Source organism: Hydra vulgaris, chromosome 12 (genome assembly GCF_038396675.1).
Source record: "Hydra vulgaris chromosome 12, alternate assembly HydraT2T_AEP".
NCBI classification, from domain to species: domain Eukaryota; kingdom Metazoa; phylum Cnidaria; class Hydrozoa; order Anthoathecata; family Hydridae; genus Hydra; species Hydra vulgaris.
In genome coordinates, this window is record NC_088931.1 from 62,703,324 (window position 1) to 62,716,600 (window position 13,277).

General features: G+C 27.6%; 1 protein-coding gene across 1 annotated transcript; it reads left to right on the forward strand.

Annotated features, from left to right (window-relative positions):
* Positions 1-2,667: 2,667 nt before the first annotated feature.
* On the forward strand, positions 2,668-8,555 carry LOC101238866 (uncharacterized). The gene is made up of 3 exons (XM_065814028.1): positions 2,668-3,431; positions 5,673-5,907; positions 8,220-8,555. Exons 1-3 carry the CDS (start codon positions 3,132-3,134, stop codon positions 8,456-8,458), a joined length of 774 nt encoding a protein of 257 aa, XP_065670100.1. The 5' UTR covers positions 2,668-3,131; the 3' UTR covers positions 8,459-8,555.
* Positions 8,556-13,277: the final 4,722 nt, after the last annotated feature.

A 13,277-nucleotide genomic window follows, 5' to 3' on the forward strand; every position in this document is an offset into this window, starting at 1 on the left:
AGAAACTTTTTTGTCCGGATAGAAGCTATTCTGATTTACGGATATAGTTTTGAACAATTTTGTCGGTTAGTACTATCTGAATTAAAAAAAAACAAACAAACAAAATAAAGCTCGTTTTCAACTAAAATCTTAATGGAAACCCATTCTTAAGACACAAAAAAATTTTTTTTTTTTAAATGTCACTGGCTTATGTAGTAGCCTAGGTCCTACATTTAGCCAAATTTTGTTCGAAATTTCGAACTTTCGAAATGCTTTAAAACTTGATTTAATCAAAAACATTTTTTCGTACGGTTTGAATAAACACTTTTTACAAATCAAAGAAATGTTGATGCAAATCTTCAATTGGTGAATAACAAAAGAATTATTTAAGTGTTAAATGTTCATAAACAATCTGTATCAGAATCATTTTCTTCAATAATTTTAGGATTCTAAAGAACAGAGACGATTTCAAAACCACAAAACGCTCTACAAAACGGTATATCTGAATTTTTTGTACCTTTCAAGACCGTAAAAAAATCAAGTAATCTTTTGAAGAGACCGTATCTCCGCAGGAATCTCTTGATGGTCTAAATCTTGATAATCCAGAAAAACTGTCTTTTTTGGCCTTTCTAAGGCCATTTTAAGGTTTAATACCAGAACGAGTTATAACGTGATAACCTTTTTTTGGATCATCCAAATATTTTGAAACTTTCACATTTTCTTAGCTGAATAGTGACTAATAGATTGTGGGAATCATTTTTTCATGTTTACGGAATTTTTTTTTGTTGTTCTTTTATGTTTTATGTTTTATTCTATTGATTTCTATTGTTTTATGTTTTTTACTTGGATTATTAATTACTTACTAAAACTCCTTCAAAATTTTTATTTTTTTTTAGATGACACCATAGTCACGAAGGGCAAAAACTAATGTGCTAAACCTAAAGAAAGCTGTTGCTACCAACGACAAATTCTAGCGAGTACTCCATGGAGTAAAAAAAGGTGGTGGAAAAGTGAAAAAACATGTGAAGAAAACCTCCGAAATTCAATTAGATCATCTAAAGGACGTTTTCGACAAGACAAATCAGTTAAAGCAAGCTTCAGACATCTATCAGTTGAAGAAACGGAAATGAAAGAGCAAAAACAGAGCTTTAAACAATGCGCGTATTGTCAAATCTTTTGAGCGAAAAGCCGCAGACAAATTTTCGAAAGTTCATATTGCTGTTTCACCCGAAGAAGGGCTGGGCCTGAAAAGGAGTGCAAAATTATCGAACATGGGAATGGCAAAGGTGAATTCTTTCGCTTTAAAAAAGTTTGAAAGACCAATTTTGTCAAAAAGAATGCTCGAAAAAGCAAGGAAATATCTTGAGCAAATAATTAGCTTCAAAGAGAATATAGCTGGAGGTTTTGTGCTGGACGAAGTTGACAAAGTTTAATTGGAGAGAATTTCTCGTTTAGAGCTGAACGACCGAGAGAGTAAGCAAGTTTTGCTTTCTGTTGACAAAGGGAATGGAAGAGTAACAGCAACTGTTGCTTTTATATTTTGCAACAAACCGTCATCGTACTATAATGCTCTGCCCATTCAGTGCTGGACCGGATCGGATACTTACGCTTCTCTGAAAGATCACAAATTCAGCACTCAATACGAAACCTTAATTTATGCTGGATTTACGGTTTATCTAGGCGGTGATTTATCTTATTTTACGACTAATTATGGACTCAGTTGTAGTATAACTTATCCATGTTTCTTCTGCCAGAAACCATTTGAAAAGGGAAGTCAAAGTTGCCCTGATTTGATCGATTTTACAAATTATCCAGCTCGGGATGAAACTTTTGAAGTTTTTGTTAAAAATCGAAAGCTTTTTGCGAGGAAAAGCCCATTGATTGATGTCCCAAAGGAGTTAATTGTTCCTCCAATTCTACATTGCAAAAAAAAAAATTGGGAATGCGTTATTTGAAAAGTTCCAAGATAACGAAAAAGATTCGAAATTCTTCCAAGAAATAGTGCAAAGATGGAACCTTAACGTTTTAAGACCAGTGGCTACCCTAGCCACTGGTCTTGAAACGGTTGGCGGTTTTGGGACAAGCCCTTTAATTCACATGATGGTGATGCATCTCGGATTTTTTGTGCACAAAAATAAGTTTATCGGAGCAGGATCTGAAGAAGGAATAGAAAGTTTTCACAGTAAATTATCGAACGAAATGACTCGGAATATGTTGTCCGGAGAAAATCGGTTGAAGAATGCCCTAAAATGGATGTGTATTGATGTTTTGTTATCGGATTCCGGTCTAATTTTGTAATATTTTTGACAATCGATTTCGATGTTTCTTATTTCTTAATGATGTAGTTGATAAACTTGTTGTTTAAATTACTGTGGCATCTCTGTTTTGAAACATACAAAAAGTTCAGATATACCGCTTTGTAGAGCGTTCACTCCTCTTCAACTTAGTAATACATCGTGTTACATATATTTCAGCTACTTTTCGAGATTATCCAGAAGAGTCTTTTTTGGCCTTTTGAAGCAATTTTATAAGGTACAATTTCAGAACGTGATAACTTTTTTTTGGACGATCGTGCCTAAAAGATTGTGGGAATCATTTTTTCATTTTTACGAAATTTTTTTTTTACACTACGGCGGACTCGTTGTGCGACGTACTTATTATGAACGTACTACATGACGTACTATGCGCGCACATGACATTACGATCTGTTGCCGACGAGAAAATGTGGTTTTTAAACATTTTAAATTAGGTTTTTATTAGCTTTATATCCTGTCTGGTTTTCTAGGAACAGACTTTTTTTTTAAAAATGTTAAAACAAATAAACAATTGCATAAATACCTGCAATAAAATAGTTTTAAAGTATTTTTTTTAATAACCTTTTGATCAACTAATGACAATTATTAATTGATAGCTATATCGGTTTGACCAAATCAGTAAATTTTCACTCAAGAGGTTTATAAAATATGTGACACCTTGAATAATTTTATTTACAAGTGAAAAAAATTCCACGGAAATGGAGCAGTCATTTTTAAAGTCTTACATTAAAATTTAAAATTTAATTATACCAATTTAAGTTAAATTGGTATAAAATAAAACAAAAGTTTTTTTTTTAACAAACTGTTTCTTGAAGTTTTATTTGCAATAAATCTACTATGACATTGAATGTGATTAACGAAAAAGAAAAAATTTTAAGAGAAGAAAGTTTTATTCACAAAAGTCAAAAAAGATTAAGGAGTGGTAGTTTTTATGACGGGAAAAAATTTCATGTGATACATAAAAATTATGTTGGCCAACGATACAAAAGAAAAATAAATATTTGCGATTTGAGTGAAGAAGTTTTATTTGAAATTCTTATACACGTTACAGCTGATGAACTTTTATATACTAGTGAAACATGTCGGAAGCTACATCAAACATGTAATTCTGAATACCTCTGGAAGCATCGTTGTAAGGTAATATAATTTCTTATTTGTTTCAAGTTGTTTAGTTATTAGAGTAAAGTGACCAAACTCAGCCTCATCTTTTGTTTCTAAAAACCTGTTAACAAACAGGCTTATAATATAGACCTATTTGATTTTTATATAAGCCCTATATGAAAATCATATATTGCTATAAAAATAAAATATTCAGCTTTGAGGACATAGTAAAAAGTAAACTTATTTTTATACTAATTTCTTTTTGTTAAAATAGCATTATGCTAAAATACTATAAAGTAAGCCCTATAATTTATAGGGCTTATTTTTCAATGCTCTATATTTAAAAAAAAAATTTTTAGATTTGAAGGGAAGGGAGGTCATACATTCCTTCTCTAAAGTCAGTTTATACACAACTAGTTACGATGTTGTAAAGTATTAAATATATTTATATATAAAATATTTGTATATAAAAATAATCATACATATAAAAAAAACACCCTTTAATGAAAATGAATTTGTATTTTTGAAAAGTATAAATGATAAATTAGTATCTCCCCCAGACCCTTAAATGCATCCTTTATCTAGAAACTACTATGAATTTGTAGCCCATTCTTACATCTATTTTTTGATACTAAGATATTGGCATTTTAATAAGAGTTGACAAAGTTATGACAATTTAAAAACTGAAAAAAAAAAAACTAAATTTTGACTACAGTTTCATGTAGTACAGTTTCAAGACCGATGCTGATGCATCGGTCTTGAAAACTATTGACTGATGCCAATTGTTTTGGAAAATCAGGTTGTTTTTTTTTTGTGTGTTTTTTTATTTTATGCAAAAATATAATTATTCCATAAACCAAAATGCATGTATAAGCCTAAGTTATTATATAGAGATATCTGCAACCACTACACCTTTATATGTTTTCGAACTATTTTTTATCAAGAGCTCCCTGTATTTGGTGTCTTTAATTTAGGAAAGTAATTATATGACTTATGGATCCAAACTATACAAAGAGATAAGTTTAAAATCAAGAAATGTAAATGTAATATAAAAAAAAATCCTGCCAGATGTTCTTCTTCTTAATATTTTTATTTTGAAAAATTTACTAATTAGTTTGACCGTTTATTTTCATCTATATCAAAGTAGTCCATAAAACCTTTAGTTGCTTTGCTTATTATCGATATTTTCCTTATTTACTTTTATTTCTAAATTTGATTCCTTGAATATAGTTAGAAATGAGCAAAACAACTAAATGTTTTATTGAATATTTTGACATAGATGAAAATAAATGTTCAAACCTTAGCAAATTTTGCAAAACAAAAATATCAAGAAAAAGTATATATACATATATATATATATATATATATATATATATATATATATATATATATATATATATATATATATATATATATATATCTTATACTGCTGGTTAAGGTGAGCAGTCTGATGTCATACTGAAATAGCTTGCTGCTGAGGGCTTCAGTACATACATCCACTGACAAATAGCCTGATTCGCAGCTGAGCTACATCAACTGATGGTTTGGCATGAGGCAGCAAACTTTTCTTTCATTATTTACTTTTATTTCTAAATTTGATTCCTCGAATATAGTTAGATAAGAGCAAAACAACAAAATTTTTTATTTAATATATCGACATATTTTAAAATAATTGCTCAAAACTTATAAATTTTATAAAAACAAATATAAAAAGAAATAGTATATATATATAAATATATATACATATATATATATATATATATATATATATATATATATATATATATATATATATATATATATATATATATATATATATATATATATATATATAGTATATATATATATATATATATATATATATATATATATATATATATATATATATATATATATATATATATATTGAACATTATATTCTGCCGTTGAAGAAATGTTACAACCTACATAATTTAACAAATTAAATTAAAGACATTATTTTTATCTTATCGCCGAGCACTGTGTATTAAAAGCATTTATTTTTAACTTATTATCTATATATATATATATATGTATGTTTAACTTACTATCGATAAGAAATGAGAAAAGAGATAGAGAAAATGCACTGTTGCCTAAAAGTGCATTTTATCAATGCAGCCATGTTTTGTAATCTTGATAAAAACGTCGTAAAATTTAAAAAGTTACATTTTCTAATCTCATTTTTATTTAGCAATCATAAGTTTTTATTTATGAAAGCAAAATAACTTCATAATAGTTTTAACATTTATTTATTTATAGAATGACTTCAAGCTTGAAACTAAATGGGCCAAGTATTCATATCGGTATCTATATGAAATGATTTTTAAATCTAAAGTTGTTTGCAATTACTTAACTCCTGTAAGTCATTTGAAATCACTGATTGTATGGTATTTAATTGACCCATGTGCTCCATGTAAAAATGCTGAGTGCTTAACAGTAAATAATGCAAAATTAATATGGGGAATCACACAAAAAGAATACATCGACAATGCAGGTAAGTTATTATTGAAGCTTTTTGTAAATAAATGTATTGTATAAGCATATATATTTAAACAAATTGTTTAACATAACAATACTAAAACAATAAGTTGTCTCTGTAGGGTTTAGATGGAATTAAAAAGATTATAAAATATTTATTGTCGTACAATATTACATATTGCATCATAATTATAATTTATTATGTATTGGCTTACAAAATATGTTTTAAAATGACTTAACATTTCTGCAGAGAAACAGTTTTAGAAAAATGATATTTTGAGGTTTAGGAACATATCTTTTATTCAATTGAACAGCTTACTTTTCAAACAATTATTTAATATCAGATTTAAAGTATTTGTTATATCATTTACTTAGAATAGTTAAATATTTATTTAGATAATAGATACGCAACAACAAATAATTTGGGGAAAGAAAGTAGGTTATGTTGGTGAAATGACTGACCTTTTTTTTTTTTTTAGTTGTTGTTTTGTAACAACATTTGAAATTTTATTGTTATTTGTATGGTTATGTGGTTAAGTATTTGTTTGGTTATGTGGTTAAGTGAGAGATGGAAAATTTACTTAATAAAATAAGTAATGTTTAAAGTTAAAGCTAAAATGCCACCTTTACATAACCTTTAGACTATTGAATAAGTAAGGAAAAATTTAACCTTAAGATTAAATAAGTCAGGAAGAATTTTGCCTTTTTTTTACTTTTATTATAAACTTTAGTTAATAAATTATGAAAAATTAAGTAAAGTTGAAAGAAATAGTCAATTTTTAAATGAAGTTTATGAACAAAAAAGTCTCTTCAAGTTATAAATTCGTTGTCCTAACAAAGGAAAATCTTTCAAACCTTCTTGCTCAGAAAGTCTTATTATCTATTTGGATACAATCAAACCACTTTATATAAGATATAATCAAACCACTTTCTATTTATTTAACTTTTTTGCTTTCTGCTCACACTGTGGGTTGCAAGGTCATTACAGCAAATTAATTGTTTTAAGGTTGCATTTCTTTCACTTTTTTCATTAATACTACCATTATTGCTTCTTAAGCATGCTACCGTCTCTTTTTTTATGCCAACCAAAACCCTTTTTTGTTTGCCTCGTCACTCAACCAAATTGCATCCTTTTGTGTTATTGTTCATTTATTCTCTAAACACTCTTATTAGTCAAGTGTTTTTTTTTTCTTGAACATTGGTGAAAAAAGACATAAAAGAAAAAGAAAGATATAATAAAATAATGGAAATTTTTATTATATCTTTCAGTTTAACAATTTTAGATTTCGTAAATTTAAGCATTTTGGAAAAAAATTAATAAATAAAATTGGAATAGAGAATAACCACAAAATATTTAATTTGTTCAAAAATATTTGGTTCATTTAAAAGTTCCATTTTGTTGGTGAAAATGTTAGGACAAATAAAAATTTTTATGTCCTATTATGTAATTTTAATGTATTATTTATATTGAAATTATCTCTAATAAAAATCGATCAATAAAAAAAGCTTGTTATCTAATATTTTCATTTCCCACTCAAAAGTCTTGTAAAAAAAATTTGGATTGCTTTGATCTCACTTTGAAATGAAAATAAAAAAATTTTAACAAGGAAAAACATAGTTGATCTCCACATCGAATCACCTACTCCACATCCAACCATCATCAAACATCTAATCACCTACTCTCTTATTTATTAAAAAAAAGAATATTTTTGTTTGATTTTATGCTAAAATCATGAGTCCTAAGTCTCCTAAGCCCCCTCCTGTCTTTGACCATGAATTTTATCAAATGGTTATTCCACTTAGCAAACTTAAAAATGTTGAAAATACATAATAGCTGGTCAATACAGCCATTTCTTGAATATATTGTCGACAATAAAATAACATTTTGGTAAACAATATCAAATACAATATTAATATTTCTGATTTTTTTTAATTATTACAATTCAATAACTATAAAAATTATGGTATTGTGGTAAACCACATCCTTTTCCGGCTAGTTGCAATATGGAGGCCACATACATAAGTCTGCAGAAAGCAGATTCACCTCTACATTGTCCATTTCAATGAACCAAGAGTAGTATGCAATCTTTGGTAAAGAACTGAAGTTATATCATGTAACAGCAAGAAGTAGATGTGTTAGAAAGCAAGCCTAAAATAGCGAAAATAAAAATTCGGAAGTATGGTATTTATGGTTTTCCCTTTGAAACTATTAAGTCGATAATAAAATCATCAAGTCGTTAAATGCTTGTAACTATGGTTACATGGCCTATGGTTTTTTATTTTTTAGTACTTAATAATAACATCCAAATATATTCACTTTTTTTTTAGATATAAGCACTTACAGAGACATTGTAAACAACACATGTTCATGGAAACGTTTACATAATGCGTTACTGGAAAAGTACGGTGGAATTATTCCAATGCAAAACTACGTTCTTAGACGGTGTCTTCGTCTTCGCAAAACTTTAGATAGAAGGTTTAATTACTTTTTAAATGAATGTCAAGGGTTTCATTGTTATTACCGTTCGTTGTATCTCGGGGATGGAAATGTTGGATGGATACGATGAACATTTTGAAAAACACATTTTTGTATAAATATTTATCAAGTTAGTTTTTAAAATTTCAAGCTTTCTTTTTTATGCTTTGAAGAAATATTTCATGACATTTATTTTTATTTCTACACCTGTAATCTTGGTTTTAATTTTTTTCTTCAGTTTAATTTATTTGATGTAGAGGCAGTTCAAAATAAAACGAAAATTCATATTTAGGAAATAAAATAGCACCTAATTTATTTATGATTATATTTGCAAATTGCGTTTCATGCAAAATAAAACTATTTAAAAAAAAACATTTTTGTCACAAAACATTTTTGATACTCTTTGTCATGTCACAGTAGAATTTATAACAAAAAAAAACAAGTATTCTTCTCTTTACTCGATACTTTTCAACCACTTCATGTTTTCTTAAACCAGGATCAAAATGTTCTGCAATAAAAAAAAAATGAATTCGGTGTTGTCCTTCACAATCTAGCAATTCTATAATAAAAATCGATTAAGTTTAATTCTTACTTAAAGTTTTGGTAGCCTGTGTTAGAATAATAATAAAGTTTAAAGTTAAAGTTTTGGTAGCGTCGGTCCGTTTCTATTCACTTTTTCAATTCTATTGAAAAAGTGATTTTTAGTAGTGTACCGATATGCTGGTACACTACTAAAAATCACCTTTTCAATAGAATATCTAAATAGTACCAAAGCTAATATTTTTGGATGATAAATATTTTCATATAATTTCATTAAATTTGTTATCAAAAAGCTTTCGGAACGTCCATAATGGCAAACAAACTGTCTAAAAAATGTCTATAATTAAATAAAGTAACACAATATCTTCCATTAAATTTATTTTCCCTCGTTCAAACTTTGTAGATAGGTTTATAATGTAGATATATGTTGATAGGTTATAGTGTTTTGATCCGCTTAACAGATTTTTTAAACTTAATAACAAATGATGGCAAATTTGCTTAAAATACTAAGTAATTGAAGTTAACAAATAAATTAATTTCTCTATTAAAACGGATGAACATGAATACTTAAAGTTCCATTTGTAAACTGAATTTCTGTAGCACACTGAGTACACCGTAAAAAGTTCATGCACCAATTATTAGCTAAATTTATACATTTCAAAGTTACCCAAGTATTATCATGGGCTCATCTAGGGTCTAGCAATCGCTACAGTTACCTCGGTTTCCATCTGTTATTTTTTTACATAAATTTTTTTTTATTTATACATAATATTTTCTACATATATTTTTTTATTTTCAAGGAAAACAGTAGAATAATTTAAACAATATACAGCTTTTAGTCCAGTTATGGTTCTCTTAAATTGTAGCAAATCTAAGTTGAGTAATGTTACGGGATGATTGGAATCGAACAAAAAAAATTTCATTGATATAAACAAGTTTTGACTCAGTAGCTTTTAGACTTGAAGTTTTGTAAGGATTTCAAACATTTTGCAGCGTATCTATTTTAGTTTGACTGGGAGTTTAAAACACACACACAAAAAAGCAAACGTTGTGTAGAAACCTACACAAGGTTTGACAGACGGAACAAAACCTTGTCAAATCCGTCTGTCAAACCTTGTCAAACCTTTGTAGAACTGTAGCAAAAATTCGTTTGTTTTAAAACAACTTTCAACTTAGCCCCGATTATGATCGGCACCACCGCGCCGGTGATACCGTTTATGTACCAGTGATTTGTCAAGATCGTTTTACAATTGGCATCACTTGTGTCAATCTTGCCGCTCTTGTGCCAGTCTTAAACCTCGTTTGTAACAACAACAAAAAGTACACAGTTGCACACACGTAACTTTTATAAAAATTTAAGGTTTCTAAATTATGTCAGTCATTATATAATTTATGAAATTTTGACTTCAGATTAACAAGTATATTTTCAGTAGCAATCGTATTTGTATTATACAAATAAAAGAGAAAAATTATAATAAAAAAAGGTGCAGTTATGGGTGATATACCAGCTAAGGAGTTTATTAACTGTACTAAATATAATTTTTATCTTAACTATGATTCTAAAAATACAATTTTCAAAAAATAATAAAAATAAAACAATAGTAAAAAACAGTATTAAGAATATAATATTGTAATCATTATAATATTTTTTTATTGCTGATTTAAGTTATTTTATAATATTTTCATAGTATATTTCTATAGTAATATCATTACATAAACAAGCTAAATGCATTTAATTTGTATACATTTGTTCGTTAAAATGTTGTTAAAGACAAAAAGATAAATAACTGCTCGATTAGAAATTTTATAAAGATTATACATGTCCTTCTATGTTCAAATATAACTTATTGCAAGCTTAGAGTTTATTAAATGTTTTTGTTTATTACTACACAAGATTGTATGGGAAATAATGAAATATATATAAATAATGATAATGATATTGTTCATAATGTGCGTATTTTACATTATTTATCACACCTGGCAGAGAGATTTGGTTATCTTGACAATGTTTTAGCATTTGTTTTTGAGAATTATTCTTCGAACTCTTCTAAAGTTTTCGAATAGTTTTCTTATTAAAAAACATCACTAAAGCAGGCTTCTTTTACGAGCATTAAGCATTCAAAACAATTTTCAATCATGGTTAAAGATTTGATATATGTATGTATGTATGTATGTATGTATTTGTGTATGTATCTATGTATTTTTTAGGTAAGTCCATAATTTATTAAAAATGACATACACAAATGCCATACACAAAGCTAAGATTTAATTTATGGTATAGACATACACATGTATGTATATAACAAAAATGTTACATATCTGGGTCTCAAAAGAAGCGTATTTTTATGGAGATTTTAAAAATAATATTCTTTTGTAACAAAAATAAGTACTTTTTGTATTAATGCTGAGAAACAATGTATTAAAAATTTTTTTAAAGTCTTCTATAATCTATGTGAAAATTTTTTATTTTAAAAGTCTTCTAAATCTTTATGAAAATACGCTTCTATTGAGACCCAGGTTGTTTTATTTATTAAATTTAGGTAATTAGATTATACCCCAAATATTAATGATTTGAACCCAAATATCTTTGCAACTTGACATGATGGTGAAAAATGAGTTGCATATTTGAAATCAAAATGAGAAATGCTAAACAAAAAAACAAAGTGTTTGCTCGGCACCAGGAAAAAAAAAAATTTTTTTGTTGACCTGCGTTAATTTACGCCGCTGTTTTGCAATTATCCTATGAAAATATTATAAAATAACATAAATTGAAAATATAAAAATACTATAATGATTGTAAAAATGTAAAATTTATTATTATATTTTTAGTAATGTAGTTAAAATAAAAGTTATATTTAGTACAGTTAATAAACGCTTAGCTCGTATATCACCCATAACTGCTTATATGTTTTTATTATAATTTTTTTCCTTTATTTGTTTAATACAAATGCGACTGTTTACTAAAACTATATTTTTAGATAACAGATAAAAATAAGGCAGTTGAAACTTTTTTTCAATGAGCAAATCCAAGTTTCACCTTTTTTATAAAATCCTGACCCAAATATAATAAGTGCTTGAATATCGAATTCATTTTTAATAGTGTATAAGTTATAACAAATTTTGCTATAATACGTTAAAAAAATTATTTCATATAATAAACCTAATCTATCGCAAATTATTTTTAAAAAAATAAGTATAAATGGTTTAAATAAATTTAAATAAATTCAGTCTTAGTTTTACAAAAAACGCGAAACCTGGTTTGCTTTGGAAAAAAAATCGACCAAAATTGGCAAAATCTTTGGCACAATGGCAAAATGGCACAGTGTTGCCAATCTTAAAAGGATCTTGGCAAATCATTGGTACACGAACGACATCACTAGTGCGGTGATAATCGTAATCTATCATAATCATATTCGATCATAATCCGTTGATATCTATTTTTATTATTATCCGATTATATCTATTTTTATTATAATCCCATGATATCTATTTTTATTATTATTTTATTATAAACCATGCATGGTTTATTATAAAATTGTAATAATTTTCTTTTTTTTTTACACATCTTGGTCGGCAAATAAACTTTTTAGGCCTTACTCGGCAAAAAACAGATACGTCACCCCCCCCCCCCCCCACTCCTCCTTTCAAATCTCATCGGGACGACCCTGTTTTAGAAGAATAAAATAAATAGCGCTGCCGTGGTTAATTGTGCTTGCGAGCAAAATTCTGGGCTTAACCAGGATCACAGACTCTACTAGAGTCAATACCCGAGACTCTACTCAAGTGAATACTTGTATAAATGTTACAGCAAGTAGTAGTTTGGCGAGGTAGCATGCTAAAAAAAATTAAAAAAAAAACGTTTTTCATGGTGTCAGGTTATGTCTTCGTTATAGTTTTTGTCTATTTTTAGTCTAAAGTATGAAGGCATGTTTTTAAAAAGTGCTAGATGAGTTGATTCATAAGATGTTTTTTGAAGTTATGAAAACTTTCTAACAACTTTATAACTTTATAACGGCTGGATAAATAAGAATTTGTATGCCCAAAGCATTCAAATTCTCTTTTATTCATCTTTTTTGTTTGTAAATGCCATCTTATTTGTATGCACAGGTCAGGGCTGGATTGAGAAAGTTACCAAACAGGTCAAAACCCGGGTTGACAGTTTCAGTTGTACTAAAATAAATCAAGGGTTATAATCTTTTTAAAAAATTTTTTTTCAGGTTTGGTTTCAACTCACTTTTTTATGGTAAGTACTAAGGTACTTACCAGGATCAGATCCCAAAAAATAAATAGAATGTCAAGAAGTAGTTAATTTTGACTCTATTTTTCAGCACAAGAAATTTTTGCTAATCATAACTTTAGGATCAGCAAAC

Coding starts and splice junctions, on each gene's coding strand:
- LOC101238866 (XM_065814028.1), top strand. CDS start 3,132: ATGACATTGAATGTGATTAACGAAAAAGAAAAAATTTTAAGAGAAGAA. Junction 3,432..5,672: donor TCTGGAAGCATCGTTGTAAG/GTAATATAATTT, acceptor ATTTATTTATAG/AATGACTTCAAGCTTGAAAC. Junction 5,908..8,219: donor AGAATACATCGACAATGCAG/GTAAGTTATTAT, acceptor CTTTTTTTTTAG/ATATAAGCACTTACAGAGAC.